The sequence below is a fragment of the Perognathus longimembris genome, chromosome 27 (genome assembly GCF_023159225.1).
Source record: "Perognathus longimembris pacificus isolate PPM17 chromosome 27, ASM2315922v1, whole genome shotgun sequence".
In the NCBI taxonomy this organism is placed as follows: Eukaryota; Metazoa; Chordata; class Mammalia; order Rodentia; family Heteromyidae; genus Perognathus; species Perognathus longimembris.
This window is the reverse complement of record NC_063187.1, coordinates 5,237,026-5,255,842: the sequence shown is the minus strand read 5'-3', so window position 1 is coordinate 5,255,842 and position 18,817 is coordinate 5,237,026. Positions and strand designations below refer to the sequence as shown.

The following is an 18,817-nucleotide window of genomic DNA, read 5'->3' as shown; positions in this document are numbered from 1 at the left end:
AGATTCTCAATATGAATAGGACAGCCTCTCCTTCGTAATTAGCAAAGTTTCCTCCCAAGTATTCCGTTCAGTCTTTGCATAGTAAACAGGGAAGTATCTTCTAGGTGAGTGGAGTCCTGGTCAAAGTCCTGAGCAAATAATAGCTAGGAAATAGCTCAGCCTTAGATATGTAAACTCTCTTTGAAGCAGCAAACTTTTGTAGTGGATAAACTTCTGTATTAGCTTCTTTCCTCCCAGTAATGGCATTCCTCAATTTTTATAATAATCATAATGAATCACATGCTATGTTAACCTTTGACCCTTGAAATTGTAAGTTGATTTTTGACCCTACTTAAACCCTGGCCCTCTTGAAAATAAAATATGCATTGGTTCACTCGCCTTGCATCCCCCATGTCCTGATTAAGGCTGCAGTTACCCAGGCCCAACATCTGGCATCCGGACTCAGGGACCTGACAATTGATCCATAGGAGATTGCGGAACTGCCAAGCTCTCGAGTGAGGTGAGAGATATTTTTAATTCACAGGAGACAAGGGATCTGTGTGTAATTCACAGGAGATAAGGGATCTGTGTGGTGAGCTCCTATTCTTAAAGAATTATGGGGTTATGGGACAAGCTAAATCAACTCCATTTTCTAATCTCATCCACCATGTACTGAAACGGAAGGGAGCTATAGTCTCCCACTCACAAATAGATGAGTGCGTACAGGTGGTAGTGGAGTATAATCCATGGTTCCCAGAGGAAGTTACTTTAGATTTAGATGTCTGGGAACGAGTAAAGAATAATGTGGCAAAGGCATATAGGCATGGAAATAAAGTTCCAGTCACATTTTGGTCTGTTTGGGCATTAACGCATGCAGCACTAAGTATGGTGTCTCGTGATGCTGTAGTAATAACAGCTGCTGAGCTGGAGGCTGATGTGGAGAAAGCTATGAAGGCTTATAATTTGCCCGAGGAGGAAAAAACTCGAATTGGGCAGGAGTTAAAAGAGATGGCTACACCTGAGCAATCTCCTGCCAGCTGTGATAGAGAAAGAGTAGTGCCAAAAGGTGAATCTTTGCCCTGCTACCCACATCTCTTCAGAAAATGAAGCCGGTCCATATAGCTCAGCAGGGCAGTCAGAGCGCTACCGACGCTCTAGCAATCTGCCACAGATTGCAATGAAAATGAGACTTGAAGAGAAAAAAATCGCAGCTGCAACGCCTGCCTTTACTCCTCTCTTCTTCAGATTCTGACTCTGAGGATTTTGTTCCTCTCCCTCGCTACAGAGCCTTCCCCATCATTCGACCCCCTCCGGTCGATGGGGTAGCGCAGCCTCCTCATTATGAGAGCATTAATATGGCCCACTTAACTCAGCTACAGAAGGCGGTAACTTTATATGGACCGCAGACGCCATATGTTAAAGAACTAATGTTGGCAATTGTTTCTGCTTATGGAAACCTGGCCCCTGAGGACTGGAAAGTTATTTGTAGAGCGTTATTAAAACCTCAGGAATATCTACAATGGTTAATGTGGTATAGTGATATTGCCGCAGCCAAAGCAGCCCAAAATACTCAGTCCCCTAATCCTGCCCTCCGCAGGATAACACATGCTATGCTAACAGGCACTGGGGATTACAAGCGCCCCCAGGACCAAGTAAATACCCCAAGGGAGATTCACGAGCAGCTGCAGGAAATATGCCTAGAGGCATGGGGTCAGGTACGACCCGAAGGTGAAAAGGAAGGCCCTTGGGCACGCATTATTCAAGGGGCCCAGGAACCCTACTTAGACTTCATAGAGCGCCTTCAGAAAAAAAAAAAAAAAAAAAAAAACATAGATAGGACAGTACAAGATGCTGCTGTTCGTGATCAATTAATTAAATTACTGTCATTTGAGAATGTTAATGAGGATTGTCAGCGTGCTATTTTGCCTGTTAGAGAGACTAGGGATATACTAGTATATGCCAAGGCTTGTCGGAATGTATATTCAGACTCTCAAAAGATGAGGCTGTTGAGACAGACTTTGGCTGCCAATCTAAAATTACCCGAATCCAGGGAACTTAGATGTTTTAGCTGTGGAGACAAGGGACATACTAAAAGAAATTGTGTTAAAAGAAAACCGGCAAGTACAAAGCTGCCGGGGAAATGCCCTCGCTGCAAACGTGGGGTGCATTGGACCCGAGAATGTCTGTCTGAAACTGACATTGATGGGAATATGCTTTCCTTTCCATCAGGAGTAGTGCAGGGAGGAAGTGCTAGGCATTGGGGAAACGGGGCACGGGGCCAGCCTCGTGGCCCCACTTCAATGAATGAGGCTTCCCCACCATCTTCTCATTACAACCAGCCACTAGTGGGAGCGCCCCAGTGGACCTTCCCTCATACCAGACCTTAACTCTTCCGGCTAACTCCTCTCCCACCAGAGTTAGAACTGGCATCTATGGCCCCTTGCCATCGGGGACCTGGGGCGTCCTTATGGGGCGTTCCAGTTTAAAGGCTAAAGGGGTGTTAGTTATACCAGGAGTAATCGACTCGGACTACACAGGAGAAATCCAAGTCCTTATGACCTCCCCTGTACCTTATGATATTAATGCTGGGGATCGTATTGCACAATTAATTTTACTTCCATACATATCTATATCATCTTCTACAAATCCCCCGGCAAGGAGGTTTTGGCAGTACAGACCCCCAATATGTTTTCTGGACTTTAAATGTAGCACAAAAAACAACCTTATTGTAAGTTTTATATAGGAGACACACAGGTTGAAGGATTGCTGGATACTGGCTCTGACATCACTATAATTAGACATACTGAATGGCCTTGAGGCTGGGTGACTCAAACAATCCAATGTGAAATAAAAGGTGTCAGTAGTACACCAGTCTCAGTTATTAAACAAAGTGTTGAATATCAGGATATTATTGATTGTCAAGGCCAACATGCTATTATTAAGCCATATGTTTTAGAAGTACCTATTATCATCATTGGTCGAGATGTTATGGAACAGTGGGAGGCTCATTTAGTTTTCCCTTGACGTTCAGATGGATGTATCCCCCATTAAGATTTCCTGGCGGTCAGATCGTCCAGTCTGGATTGAGCAATGGCCTTTATCTAAAGAAAAATTGGCAGCCACGAAGCAACTTGTTGAAGATCAGTTAGCTAAAAGTCATATTGAGGTATCTACCTCTCCCTGGAACTCTCCTATTTTTGTTATTAAAAAGAAATCTGGCAAATGGAGATTGCTCACTGATTTGAAAGCAGTAAATACAGCTATGATGCCTATGGATGCTTTACAACCTGGCATCCCCCAGCCATCTATGATTCCTAAAAATTGGCATATTATAGTAATAGATTTGCAAGATTGTTTCTTTACTGTTCCTTTACACCCTGAGGACTGCTCGCGTTTTGCTTTTTCTTTACCTCGAATAAATCTCCAAGGACCCCACCGAAGGTTTCAATGGAAAGTTTTGCCTCAAGGCATGATGAACTTGCCCACTATGTGTCAGACTTTTGTAGCCAGAGCATTAGAACCCATTAGAAAAAGATTTCCTCAGGTTTTATGTATTCATTATATGGATGATTTATTGCTTGCTGTTCTATCAGAGTTGTTAAAAATTTTGCCTTTGCACCTGCAGCAGTATGGTTTAGTAGTTGCCCCTGATAAAATCCAAACAGAAGAGCCATTTAAGTATCTGGGATATTTAGTTAGAAGACAAGCAATTACCCCCCAATTAATAAAAATTTGGACTGAAGCGTTAAAAACTCTTAGTGATTTTCAAAAGTTACTAGGGGACATTAATTGGCTTCGCCCTTCCTTAGGAATTCCCACATATGCTTTGCATAATCTATTTTCCATTCTTCAAGGATATTCGGATTTAAATAGCCCTCGTAAATTAACTGATGAGGCACGTCAGGAGCTACTCTTAGTAGAAAAGGCCCTGACTCAAAATTCCTTAGCTCGGGTAGACTTATCTGCCCCCATTGGGTTATTAATTTTACTTACCAAAGATTACCCCACAGGGGTGCTAGCACAGTACATTAAGCCTTTGGAATGGGTATATACTAAACATACATTCTCTAAAACCTTAACCACTTATCCGGAGATGATCAGTTTCATTATTATGCAAGGCCGTAAAAGTTGACTGCAAATCAGTGGACAAGATATATACTTTATTATCATCCCTATACCTAAACAGCAGTTTGAATTTGCCTTACAAACCTCTAATCTTCTCCCTCTAGCATTAAATGGCTTCACTGGAGAAATCTTATATCATCTACCTTCTAGCCCTTTATGGCAATTTTTTCAAAGACAAACTTACATTATTGATAATATTCTACTTTCTGAGCCCATCCTAAATGCTCCTAATGTTTTTGTAGATGGTACTAAAAATAACAAATGTGCTTTTTGGACAGAAGATAAATATCAAGATAAATATCAACTCCCTGGCAATCAGCACAACAAAATGAGCTACAGGCTATAATATATATGCTCTGGAAAATTTCTTGGTACCCTTCAATTTAATTACTGACTCTGCCTATGCAGCACATGTTTTGTGCAATATATATTCTGCTGTCATTTCTCAAATAAAACCCCCACTAGGTTCACTATTTAAACAATTACAGAGCCTGTTGCGCCAGAGGCAAAACTCCTTACATGTAGTTCATATTCGTGCTCATTCTAATGTACCAGGTCCTATGGCATGTGGTAATTCTAAAGTAGATGCTTTAGTCTCTTTTGCTTCAGCAGAAGAAGATCATGCTGCCTGGCATTCTAATGCAGGTCATTTACATGTCACTTATAAAATTCCTTTTAAACAAGCTAAACAAATTATTGCCAATTGTCCTACTTGCCGACCTTTGCATTTACGAACTCTCCCCCGTGGTGCTAATCCTCAAGGCCTGGCTCCTAATGAAATTTGGCAAATGGATGTAACACACATCCCTGAATTTGGCCGTTTACAATATGTACATGTTACCATTGACACATATTCTTCATTTATTTGGGCCAAGCCTCTACCGGGGGAAAAAGGGACTCATGTTATTCAACATTTACTAGAAACATTTGCAGTCATAGGGATACCTTCTCAAATAAAAACTGACAATGCACCAGCTTATTCCAGTAAACAAGTATGAAAATTTTTAGAATTTCATAACATCCTTCATGATACAGGAATTGAATATGATCCTCAAGGTCAAGGTATAGTAGAAAGATCTCACTATACCTTAAAAACACAAATTAAAAAGTTAAAGATGGAGAGTATGGATAGCACTGAGGAATATGCAACTTCTATGAAAAATCTTTACAAAACAGCTCGAGCCTTTATTGCAGAAGCACTATTTGTCCTTAACTTTTTAAATTTGTCTCAAGGTGAGAGCGGAGCGACACTTCCTAGCTCCACCAATGTTAAACAAACTGCAGCCAGTTTGGATAAAACCGGGGGAGGGGCTAGATTGGGTCCTTGGGGAGTTAATAACCCAAGGGCGAGGGTATGCTTATGTTTCCACAGAAGATGGCTGATCCTTCTGGCATCCACTCTGTTGGGTCCGGCAACGAGTGCCCCCAGAACATCAGGAGCAGGGCAAGACGTCCTCATCCAAGCGAGGTTGAGACCATCCCAATTCAAGCCATAGCCGCCCTCAGTCTCCATAAAAAAAAACCTCGAAGAGCAAGCACAGCCCCTTTACCCTCTTGGGGACAGGTAAAAGCGCTGACTGTCAAAGCCCAGGAGGTAGTGGTATCTACCAGAAAAGCACTGACTCCTGAACATCTGTTCCTGGCCATGTGTGCTCTGATAATTTGTAATTCTACTGCAGAGGTTACCTCAGAGGTAATGTATTGGGCCTATATTTCTAATCCTCCCTTGTTGTGTCCATACTTATGGACAGAAGCCCCTGTCTCTGTTTCCACATCTATTCCTGACTTACTCTCTCCCCCTTATGGGTCTGGCACTCCAGTCTTTCCTATAGAGGAAGGACGATCTTTTCATTTCTCTTACTCTCAGTTTTCTAAGGCTATCTGTCTAGGCCATTCCCCATGTTACCCTTTTAGATATCAATATTGGATTCAGCATGCAGGTTCATATAATTCCAGTAGAACTTGGCTGATTAGACTGTCCTCTTGGTCTGTGGGATCTCCTACTTATAAGTTGGACAATTATCCTAGTCCTGTTGGTCTGCATAAATGTGACAACTTTATTTATCTAAACCTGAACTTTACTGAAAAGTGTTGGGAAAATTATCAAGGAATTTTTCCAACTATTTGGAATACATCCCAACATACTTGGTATGATTGGGGACCTTTTGGTGTGTGGTTGAAAAACTGCACTGAATATAACCCATCTTGTGACCTTAATTTATCTATGAATATGTCCAATGCCATGTCTGCTAAACAGCTTTTAGGGTGGTTTGGAGCAGGCTTTAGTGACCCCCAGGTTGCTCTAGCCCATGGAAATAGGCTATTTCCTCCACAAAGTCATCTGTGGAAATTAGCAGCTTCTCTGGCCCCTGTACTGCTGGCTAATGGAACCTACATGGGAACTAAAAGATCTTCAGCTTCCTACAACTTTAAAGTTATAAAGGCCTATAACCTTTCAGCTTGTGTTCATTTTTCACAAGTACTGATGGTCGGCCCCATAAACATAACTAATAATACCATTACCTGCATTGATTGTAAGCTGTATACTTGCTTGAATAACAATGTCACCTTTAATTTTAGTCAAGATAGGATCATGATTTTAACCCAGCGCAACTCCCTTTGGGTTCCTGTTCGTATACATCGTCCCTGGGCTAGAGGACCTGTACAAGGACTAGTAATGCAATTTTTCAAGCAGCTTTTAAAGAGAAGTCGTCGTGCAATTGGACTGATCATCGCTGGACTCGTTGGATTGATTGCCATCGCCACTTCTGCAGCAGTATCCAGAGCCACATTGCGACAATCTGTACAAATTCATGACTTTATGTTGCAGTGGCACCAGGACTCCCACAATCTGTGGCAACATCACCCACCTTCAAGATGAGAAAGAAGCTGTCAAAGGAGGCATGTATTGGCTTGGACAGAAATATTTGGCTTTATAGCAACAATTGTTTTTGACTTGTGATTGGAATTCTAGTCATGTCTGTGTAATACCTTATAAATATAATGCCTCTGAATGTGAATGGAATGATATACAAATGCTTATAGATGGAACCATAGCAAATGGTAGTTTAAGTGAGCAAAGTTTATACAGGGAGGTTTTTGAGGCTTTTCAAAAGGAATTGCCAAATGCTTCTTCTATTGATGACTTAGCCCAAGGACTTGCCAAGACCTTAGAAGGATTAGACCCTAGGGGGTGGTGGCAAAGTATTACCCATAGTATTGGAAGTGCTTCTATTGCCTTATTACTTATGTTATGTGTCTTCTTCTTAGGATATTGTGTTATCATAGCCATAATGAAGCATTTCACTAGAGATAGATCTTCTGATATGTTACTGACTGCCCTTAAGCTTAGTAAAAAAGCAGCTGTTGATAATTAATTTTAAAAAGGGGGAAATGTGGGAGAACTAATTTCTTTGACCAAGTGGAAAGCTTAGCCTCAGCACAGTTACTTCGATGCCTTATTAGCATACTAATAGGCCCTTGGGAACATATTCCCAGTAAGGAGTTTCTTTGTGTCTGCAGGCCAAAGGACGCCACACCTTGTCAAGAGAATCTCCCCTTTCCTCATACAAAGTCTCCTTGAGGAGACTAGTTTGACCAGCTGCCTTCACGTGGTAGATTCTCAATATGAATAGGACAGCCTCTCCTTAGTAATTAGCAAAGTTTCCTCCCAAGTATTCCGCAGTCTTTGCATAGTAAACAGGGAAGTATCTTCTAGGTGAGTGGAGTTCTGGTCAAAGTCCTGAGCAAATAATAGCTAGGAAATAGCTCAGCCTTAGATATGTAAACTCTCTTTGAAGCAGCAAACTTTTGTAGTGGATAAACTTCTGTATTAGCTTCTTTCCTCCCAGTAATGGCATTCCTCAGTTTTTATAATAATCATAATGAATCACATGCTATGTTAACCTTTTACCCTTGAAATTGTAAGTTGATTTTTGACCCTACTTAAACCCTGGCCCTCTTGAAAATAAAATATGCATTGGTTCACCCGCCTTGCATCCCCTGTGTACTGATTACAGCTGCAGTTACCCAGGCCCATCAGTGATGGAAGTGTAGACTCCCATTGTGTTCATATGCCACATTTTTTTGGTTATTCATGCCCTGAATTGCTTTTCTCACAGTCCTGGGAGTAAAGGCTGGCTACAGAGGCTCTTCTGGTTTATGAGCCAGCCATGTTCCCTCTGGCTGCAAAGGCACCACATGAGGACACACACACAGCCAGTGCATGTGCTAATTGAATGGCTCCCCACACAGAGTTTCTTTCTCTGTGATCATACTTGTGGCCATTTTCTCCTAAATACTGTTTCCAGGAAACCTTAAACTACGAATTAACTGGGATTTGTATTTTAACCTTTTTTTTTTCCAGCCCCACAATATTAAAGAGCTAAAGCTTAAGGTAAAGCACTACAGCACAAATAACAACAATGAAAAAAATTGTATAGGCAGCAAGTAAGAGCAAGAACTGACAAAGGGTATTATATCAAACTCAAAAACTTTGGCACATGAAGTAAACAGTCACGAGACTGAATATATGGCCTACAGATTTTACATATTAAACACATGGTAAGGGATTAGTAACCAGAATATGCTGAAAGCACAGAAACATAAACTCCCAAGGAATAAGCTGGGCAACAAACAAATTGGAAAATAAACTTAAAGACATTTCTCAAAACCAGAAGTATGCATGGTTCACAAAAGTATACAAAGATTTCAAAAAAAAGTATACAAAGATATACTAAACATCTTTGGCAGAAAGAAAATGGAAAGCCAAATGACACCGAATTTTATCTCACTCCATTTACAGTATCTATCATCTAGAAGACTAATAAGAAATGCTGCCAAGAATGAAGAAAAAGAGCACTTACACAGAAATCACGGAAATTTAATTTCATGGACCCATTAGGGAAATCTGTATGTCTGTTCCACAAGACATATATTTGTGATATTATTCAAAGCTTATACATTGTGAGGCTCAGGCTCATTGCATGCATACATGTTCACGTCTCAAGAAGACCTCTCTATATATCTACCAAGAATCTATAAATTCAGTGATAAAATGCTGTATAATGTAATGAATAGTCAGGTATAATAGACCACTATCAATCTCATTAGAAAGGCTTTTTTCCTCCTTCATTTTTAAATTTCTTACACTGCCATGTTCTTCCCGTATTCTGAGATAAGTATTTTGTGATAGACACTGAATGACAATGGACAAGTGTACCATAATAAGCACCCAACACTGCAGGCATGCAGAGTGTGTTCACTGCCCTGAGGTAGCTGTCTTCTCCAGGGTCACTAAAGTCTGCATGGAATTTGGGTCTAATATGTTTTAACAAGCAGAAAACATAGACTTGGTTTCAATATGAATTAAGCCTTATGATAAAGAGAAATTTCATCAATAACTACATGTTTCCAAACAAGTATATCAGGAGAATAACTTGATCTATGTTAGAAAGTACAGTACACATGATCTGTTAGTAGATAAAAGGGCAGAATGGAAATGCAAAACTCAATTTTGGCATGGACCTTGACCTTTTGAAGTGAAATTGCTGGTTTTGGCGGATTCACTGCTTTCTTGGGCAATAGTAACTGGGTTTGTTTGTGGTGGGCTGTGCACACAGAATTCTTACTGAAACCTGCTTGAATCCATCAGTAATATCTGGTGGCTGGAATGGAGATTGGGTGTGTGAACTGACCCTGTGGATACAATGCAGTAAGAACTTTGTTTGATAGTTCACTGAGGTAGATTGTTTTCTGACCATTTCCATGCAGCCTCTGATGCAATCCAGTTGCTTCATCCCAAATGGCTTTCATGCAAAAAGTTTCTGGACACAGATGTGAAACCATATATATCAAAAATAACTTCATCCCCAGGGCCTCACTATCTGTGATCTGAGAGAAATCACAGCACCTGCGATGAAGAAGGAGAATGGCAAACACATTTTCCAAATAATATTTTTCTCCTGGATGCAAGGCCTCAGATGCAGAGCCTCAGAGAAGGGTTTTACACATTCTCTCTGGGGATTCACAAGAGGCTGAAAGGAAAGATGGACAACAGTGTATCTCTCTGTCAACAAAAAGACACATGTGCATCTGGACAAGGATATATGACTATACATACCGGACACTGTGGGTCTCACTTTCAGCCAGAATTTCAGCTTGGCAGATGCTTCAGGGATGTGCCCTTTGATTTTCAGACTCATTTTTCTCCAGTTTCTCCTCCCTGTCAATTCCTTGGCAGGTACTAGGTGCTTTTCCACCATGAAGCAGCGAGCACACATGGATGGAGATGTGATGATTGTTGGGTTTTTCCCTCTCTACACTTTGGGAACAGATCGCAATAACAGCGATGCTTCCAAGTATGAAGACAAGCCGTAAGTAACACATCTTATTTCCATGTCCTGTTTTGTTCTCAGGATTTTAAATCACTGAGGGAACTCTAGATGTACACTAGATGAATGCTATCTGTTTCCTCTTCCCTGACCTCCTATCCCTTTCATCAGCAGAACTGAACCCCCAAATGGTATTATTTTCTTTGCTATAATACTGTTGTCAACTTTTGGCAAAACTTTATCAACATATCTTCATTCTTGCGTTCAGATTAAGTCCTCCACATATGTACATTCAATTAGATTTTCATCAAGCTCACTATTTTCTCATCCTTAGAAGACATGGTAGGTTTCCAATATGAAATTTCACATATGCAAATACTTCTTTTTAATCACTTTATCCTATCATTTGGATTTCCATCCTTCCTCTATTGTTTTGTTTTTAGAACAGCATGTTTTAATTTCATAAGATTGTGTGGATTTACACACACACACACAAACACACACACACCTTTACAGTCACAGAAATGACACATAGAAAGTTACTTTGGTTTTTTTTACCCCCTGTATTTTTGCTTTCCAGTTTCTCAATCTAATTATATTAGGAAGAGAGTAGGGATCATTGCATTTTACAATGGCGGCCTTAGAAGTGGCATTTCAATATATAGCTTGCTTACAATTCTCTCCTCATCCTCCATGTTGAAGGTTCCACTCTTCAAGATGAGGTCCTCAAAGTTGGGTGCATCCTTTTGTTTTATTAGATAAGAGAAAATAAAATTCCTTGCTCACATATTTGAGCTCTTTTGTCCTGGTTAATGTCACAGGAAGCTGTTCAATATGTTGGGTCTGTGAGCAGAGCTTGCTATGGAAACTTAAATGACACTTTGCTTCTGAAAAATGCTCTTCACCTGAGGATTTGTTAGTTGGCCTGGCCCTGCCACAGGTGGAGGTGGTTACTCCAAGTAAAACACAACAGAATATTTGGTCTCTGAAAATTATATAGGACTCTAGACATTCACACACCTAGGTCAAAAGAGTATATGCATAGGAGTGGTTGACAAATCCTTGATAGCTATGTGCAGATGTTCATAGAAAATATTACTCTATGAAATGAACTCCAAGGAAAGGAAACATTTACAGTTTCCATTGTTGCTGTTTTTGTTTTCTTTTCCTTTTGTCCTGTTTGTATTTGAGTGGATAATGCAGTGTACATAAAAGGTCGAAGAATGGTGAACAAGTACAATAGTGGTGCCCACTAGACATTAGATAAAAAATGAAGTGTATATCTTGTGGATAGGGACAAAGGGAAAATACCAGGAGAAAAACACAGAAGGGGAGACATGGTACAAAAAGGATTGTACTCATTATTCATTACCTGAACTATGTAATTGTAATCCTTCTTTATATCAACTCTACACTAATAATAAAAAGTAAATCACTAAATTAATAAAAATATACATTCTGGTGGGCAAAAAAAAATGTTTGGTGTCTCATGAGAGCCTATTCCATCTTTAGTGCACAAGAGGTTTTTGCTCTGGTGCATGAAGTAGCAGGGAACAAATAATCTCTCATTCTTGGCAAAAGTAACTTTCTGAATCTCCTTCATAAAAAATTACCTGCATATCCTTATTTAATCTTATATGCAAGCATTAGACACTATATACACTTTCCATCTCCATTACGGCTAATGTTTTACCATATTCCTTGGCAGAAAAGCAAGAATTCAGTCCATCAAAATAATAAGTTTTGAAATACCCTGAAATTTCTATGCTAATTACACAGGCTTAACTTCAAGAACTATCAGTTTGTTTTGGCCTTGACTTTTGCTGTGGAAGAGATCAACAAAACTCCTACTCTTTTACATAACTTGACTCTGGGATTTGATATCTGTAACGTTGAAGATGGATTGCCAACATCATTGAAAAATCCCTTCATTTGCTTTTTTGGGAACTACATGGTTCCTAACTACTCATGTATAAGTGGCAGCAAGTCTATAGGAGCACTTACAGGACCATCAGGAGTAACATCTGGCCAGATAGGCACATTGCTGGACCTCTACAGGTTTCCACAGGTGAGGTTGGGAGGAGGGTCTAATTTGGTGCCATTTCAAGTGTTTAGAAGAGAATGAGAAATAGTGACTGCAATCATGAGCCTATCAAACTTTGTGACATCAAAGAGTAAGTATTCAAGAAAATAGGTTATCTATTTAGAGCATAAGAAGGGACTATTTGGAATTTTTTAAATTATCAATAATTTTCTTTAAAAATTCAGGAAATGGAAAATATCTTTAAAGTATAAAGGTATGCTGAGATGGGTGTTGGTGTCTCACATGTGCAATACTAGCTACATAGGAACTAATTACCCTGCAATTACCCTGCAAAAATCAGGAAGTAACCCGTGGTTCAAGTCTTGAGGAAAAATCCAAGAAATTGCATGGGGCTCTGACAGTTAATAGTCCTATACAAACACACACACACACATACACACACAAACACACTGACACACCTTCCCACCAGAAAGTGAAAGATATAATGTTGAAAGTAGTAAGTCAGGCCCTGGAAGAGAAAGTAAGCATTTGTTCTCTCATATATAAATATTACATCTAACATATGAATATGAAATATGATATAAGGATAGAACACATATTGCTTATATATATGCTAATATTTAATTAACATATAAAGTAGGTTAAACCTAAATGTGGAATTCCATGCTACAATCTCTCTAATCAAATAACAAACAATATACAAATGAACGAACAACAGAAAAATATAGTATATATTGCCTGAAGGGTACGGGTGTTAAGGAGATGTGCAAAGGACCAAATGAATAGGAAATAAACAGGTGAGAAAATACAACATACTATTCAAAGTACATATGTGAAAAGGGAACTAGGACTATATGGCTGGAATTGTAATAGAAAGGAGGTTTTATTGGAAGTAGTGACAAAGATAAAGAGAATTTAATAACACATTGACATGTTGCACACATATTAAAATTTTCAATTTTTTTCAAAAAGTGAAAGAAAATCCTGTCACCTAGTTTGACACGTTATTTAATATACATCATGGCTGAGATTGTGATGGATAGAAATCTTCTCATTCATGGAGCATCCAATTTTCATGCCTTTTAGCTCTCCATTGGGCCTTTCGATCAGGCCCTGAATGACCACAGGAAGTTCCCTGCTCTCTATCAAATGGCCTCAAAGGACACGTCCATAGCCACTGCCATGGTCTCCTTACTGCTTTACTTCAGATGGAACTGGGTGGGACTGTTCACCTTTCGTGATGAGAATGGCTTGTGGATTCTTCATCTACTGAAAGAAGAGATGGACAAGAACAGAGTTTGTGTAGCCTTCGAGCTAGCAATCCAAAATTATGGCCTACCATTTGAAATCATGGCCCTGTATAACCAGATTAACAAATCTTCAGCAAATATCCTCATCATATACGGTGATAAGGAATACGTACTAGATTTAATGGTGTTTATTGAGCAGTATTTAATAAAAGGTAAAGTTTGTATCCTGAACTCACAGTGGGAGTTACCAATGAGGAGGAGATATTTCATGCAAGGTTCATTCCATGTCCCTCTTGCTTTTTCACACCATCACCCAGATGTTTCTGGATTCACAGACTTTGTCAAGGCAGTGAACCCTTCCAAATACCCAGAAGACTTTTTCCTTGCTCGACTGTGGGGTCTCTCTTTTAATTGCTCAGATTCTGAGTCTGACTGTGTAACATGGGAGAACTGTCCTCATGGGGCTTCCTTGAATTGGTTGCCTGGACACATTTTTGATATGACTATGTCTGGAGACAGTTACAATATATACAACGCTGTGTATGCTGTGTCCCAGGCTCTCCATGAGATGCTGCTACATCAAACAGAAGTACAGACAATAGAAAACAGAAAAGAGACAGTGCCTTCCCCTGCACAGGTAAGGCCTTCTATTTCAAATGGCACGCACAATAAGCACAGTCAATTCCTAGCGGACTTCCTTACAACATGAAAATAAATCTTTTAGTTATGTTTCCCCAAAGTAAATAAATTAAATGTCTATCAATGTCTCTGAGGTTTTCTAGATATGTGCTCCTGTGCTCTTATGGAAAACAGGCCAGTAGCAAGAAAGAAATCAATTCCATGCTTCTATACCTTCTTCTAGTAACTAATAACCTCCACATACACATAGGTAATGTTGTGAAAAGAGTATAATCACCTTTTACCTATGAGTTTCTAAGGATCACCAGCTGAGTACAAGTATCTCTGTTTTTCATAAGTAACCTAGATTCCTTCTTTTTAGGTATTATAACTTGAAGAAGCTCAAGCTATATCTATTGACACCCATAAAATTAGTTGTTTTGGAAAACTCTAGCCACCTAAGAATTGCTGCATTTATGCTTATTTAAATGAAATAGGTTTCTCTTGAAAAGAGGCCTTCTAGCACTTTGCTTTGTGACCAGCTTTCAGGAAATCATTCTTATTCCTCCAAAGACTTTCTTCTGGAGTGCTTTATCACATGTCTGTGCTTTTCTTTAATTCTGAATCAGAGATTAAAGACACTCAGGTGCTTTTCTATTTGTTTTTCTTTTTTCTTTTTTTGTAATCACATGAGAGCCTTTATCGCTAGTTCAAGCCCGGGCTCTGTCTCGTCACTGAAGCAGCGGGTCTGAATCGAAAGCCCCACTCCTCTCAGGAGATATTCTTAATTCATCTTTTCTGTCTAACCACCTGGATATACTTCAACATAAGATGATGTATCTCTTGTAGCTGCACCCTTTTCTGAAGAACACACAATTTCAGAATCCTGCTGGAGATCAGGTGATTTTAGATAACAAAAGAAAATTGGAGGCAGAATATGACATTGTGAACATTTGGAATATTCCACAAGGTCTCGACCTTAAGGTGAAAATAGGACAGTTTTCTCCATTTGCTCTACATGATCATCAACTATCTTTATCTGAAGATTTGGTAGAGTGGGCCATAGGAACTACAGAAGTGAGTTGTTATTTAATTCTAATGATTCTAAGAGCATATAAGTAAGTAAAATGTATACCTGATTGAATGCCAGCACTGACTCCTGTAATAGTAGCTATTCAGTTCTGAATGTCATGGTTTGAAGTCAAGCACAGCAGGAATACCTGTGAGACTCTTATCTACATTTAACCACCACAAAAGAGGTCCTGAGTGCTGGCTGATGCTTCTAATCCTCTCTACTTGGAAGGCTGACATCCTCAGATCTCAGATTATAGCTCATTTTAGAGCCCCACAAGGCAAAAAATCTGGAGAATCTAAGTCACTAGAACACACCAAAATTAAACTAGAGCCACGGCCGATCACTAATCTTGAAAACAAAATAGCTCAAGGAAATTGCTAGGACACTAAGTTCAAGCTCCAGGATCAGCACCCTCCAAGAAAAATTCACTTTGTTTCTAAGTGTGAAATTTGAATATTGTCATAATATACAAATTGCATGTTTCTTTGCAGGATTCTAACACCAGTGAATTACCAAAGGAATTGCTTTATGTATTTGAAAGGTTTACTTAGTTCCCTTTGCTGGTGGTTTCATTTAATGATTAGTTGAGATGCTACTTACATCTCTTTCATTTGAGGAATCATTGAATGAGGTTGCACATAAAGCTTTTGTAGTGACAGGATGTGGAATCCGTAGCAGCATTCAGTTCACTGACTAGATTTATGTGTATTGATATACTACTCTAAGGAATCAAGTCATTCAAATAAGGAAAGTTTGGGAATGTTAGGAGAAGCCTAAACAGTTTCTGACACTTATCTGATGTTCCTCAGCCTGTTCATTCTGTCTGCAGTGAGAGTTGTGGTCCTGGATTCAGGAAATCCCTTCAGGAGGGAAAGGCTGCCTGTTGCTTTGATTGTACCCCTTGCTCAGAGAATGAGATGGCTAATGGGACAGGTAAGTTCGTGGCAGAGGGACAAATACAGGTTCTCTCCTAGTGCCCCACGAACCATGAAAAGCACTACCAACGTTATGTATTGGAATTGCAGTCAAAGTCTTCCTTCACTCACTTAGTAGTTTAATTACAACAATGGATGATACTGCTTCTTGAAAAGAAAAAACAACCGTGGGCTCTGAATTGTGTATAGGATAACTTATTCTAGTATAATGCATGTAGTTTATTTAAATCCTCAGTAATGTTAGCGTATTTTCTATCATATATAATACAAAATCCTTTTAAGAATGAGGCCTCCATGTTTTGCAAAATTTTTTTACATTATAAGAAAATGCAGATCTTTATTTCCTAGTTGTCCAGAACAGTTATTAAAGCAGAGGAAATTTTCTACTTTGGTTCAAGTGTTGTGCAACACCTGACTCTATAGCTTCAAAGAATGATTATATTCTCTGTTCTTTGGTGCTTTACAGGTGAGTAGGAGAAGCAAATATCACAAATACAAGGAAGGACCACAGTGCTCCTATCTATATGACACAGGGACAGAAAAAATGCAACATCTTTTAGATTTCATTTTAAATAAGGACATTCCGTTGTGCACAAAAGGCCAAAAATTACTATGGAAGCATGAAGACATGTCTAAAATTATTGTTGGGACATTAGGAATGGCAAGGATGAGTATGAATGATTTTCATTGCAAGTTAATAGTTTCAACTAGACTTGTGCAGACAAGTGTAGAAACATGATGAACTTATACAAATAATGCTAAATTGTCTAGCAATACTTGGTCATATGAAGTTGATGCTAGTAATTATCAATATGGCAGAATTTTTTTCTAGGTTGGGATTTCCTAATTTCCTTTTAAGTAGTGAAAAGGGACTAATGGAAATTTGTCTTCCTCACCAGATATGGAGCAGTGTATGAAGTGTCCAGATCATCAGTATGCCAACACACAGAGAAACCAGTGCCTCTTAAGAGCTGCAAGCTTCCTGGCTTATGGGGAGCCTTTGGGAATGGCCTTGGTCTGCATGGCTCTGGGCTTATCAACACTCACAGCAGCTGTTCTTGGGGTCTTTGTGAAACATCACAACACCCCCATTGTCAAAGCGAATAACCAGGCTCTCAGCTACATCCTGCTCATCTCCCTCATTTTCTGTACCCTCTGTTCCTTGCTGTTTATTGGTCGTCCCAACACAGTGGCCTGCATTCTACAGCAAACCATATTTGGAGTTGTTTTCACTGTAGCCATTTCTGCTGTTTTGGCCAAAACTGTAACTGTAGTTCTGGCCTTCAAGGTCACTTCTCCAGGGAGAAGGATAAAGTGGCTGCTTGAATCAGGAGCTCCTAACTTCATCATTCCCATCTGCACTCTGATCCAGATGACTCTCTGTGGAATCTGGCTGGGAACCTCTCCTCCTTTCATTGACACAGACACACACTCTGAACATGGCCACCTCATCATCCTGTGTAACAAGGGCTCCCTCACTGCCTTCTACTGTGTCTTGGGATACCTGGGCTCCCTGGCCCTGGCCAGCTTCACTGTGGCTTTCCTGGCCAGGAACCTGCCTGACGTCTTCAATGAAGCCAAGTTCCTGACCTTCAGCATGCTGGTGTTCTGCAGTGTGTGGCTCACCTTCCTGCCTGTCTACCACAGTGCCAAGGGCAAGGTCATGGTGGCTGTGGAGGTCTTCTCAATCTTGGCCTCCAGTACAGGGCTTCTAGGCTGCATCTTTGTCCCCAAGTGCTACATCATCTTGATAAGACCTGATAGAAATTATCTGCATGGCTTTCGGGACAGAAAATGCCCTGGGCAAATTAAGCCCTCCTAAAAGGGAACTTACGTATTTGTTCAAATGGGTTTCTTTTTGACATTAGATATTACTTTACATAGTTGGAATCATTTCAATAAATTAGCATCTTTTACTCATTTTTCTAGTAATGGCACAGTCACAGTGGTAGCCAGAGGCAGTCAATTTGAATTTCATTTCATATATTTTTGGTTCTTCCTAGTTACTATGCACTTAGTTCCAGTTTTCTGATGGTTCAGAGATATTTGCAGAAAAACAAAGTGTATCAGCCCTTGGCACACTGTCACTCCTCAAATCCTTGCAGCTTAGGAGGCCAACTGATATTTGAGGACCACAGTTCAAAACCAGCCCCAGCAGGAAAAGTCTCTGAGACTCCATGTCCAATAAACCCCCACCAAAAACCTGGAAGTGGAGCTGTGTCTCAAGTGGTAGAACACTAGCCTTAAGCATAATTGCTTATGATAATGCACAGGCCTTGTGTTCCAGCCCCAGGACAGGCACACACACACACACACACACACACACACACACACACACACACACAGAATACCAGGAATTGTGATGTGGGGGAGAGGAAGGAGGTCAAGGGGAATGAGATGGAGAGAGGGCGGGTGGGCAAGTGAATTTGTAATGTTCAATGCCTAAATGTGGAATGAAA

General features: G+C 40.0%; 1 protein-coding gene across 1 annotated transcript; it reads left to right on the top strand.

Annotated features, from left to right (window-relative positions):
• The first annotated feature begins 603 nt into the window (after positions 1-603).
• On the top strand, positions 604-18,180 carry LOC125342763 (vomeronasal type-2 receptor 116-like). Its single transcript, XM_048335073.1, has 8 exons — positions 604-1,045; positions 1,225-1,694; positions 3,011-3,145; positions 12,226-12,504; positions 13,567-14,367; positions 15,198-15,425; positions 16,233-16,356; positions 17,258-18,180. The coding sequence occupies exons 1-8, from the start codon at positions 604-606 to the stop codon at positions 18,178-18,180; spliced, it is 3,402 nt and encodes a 1,133-aa protein (XP_048191030.1).
• The last annotated feature ends 637 nt before the right edge of the window (positions 18,181-18,817 follow it).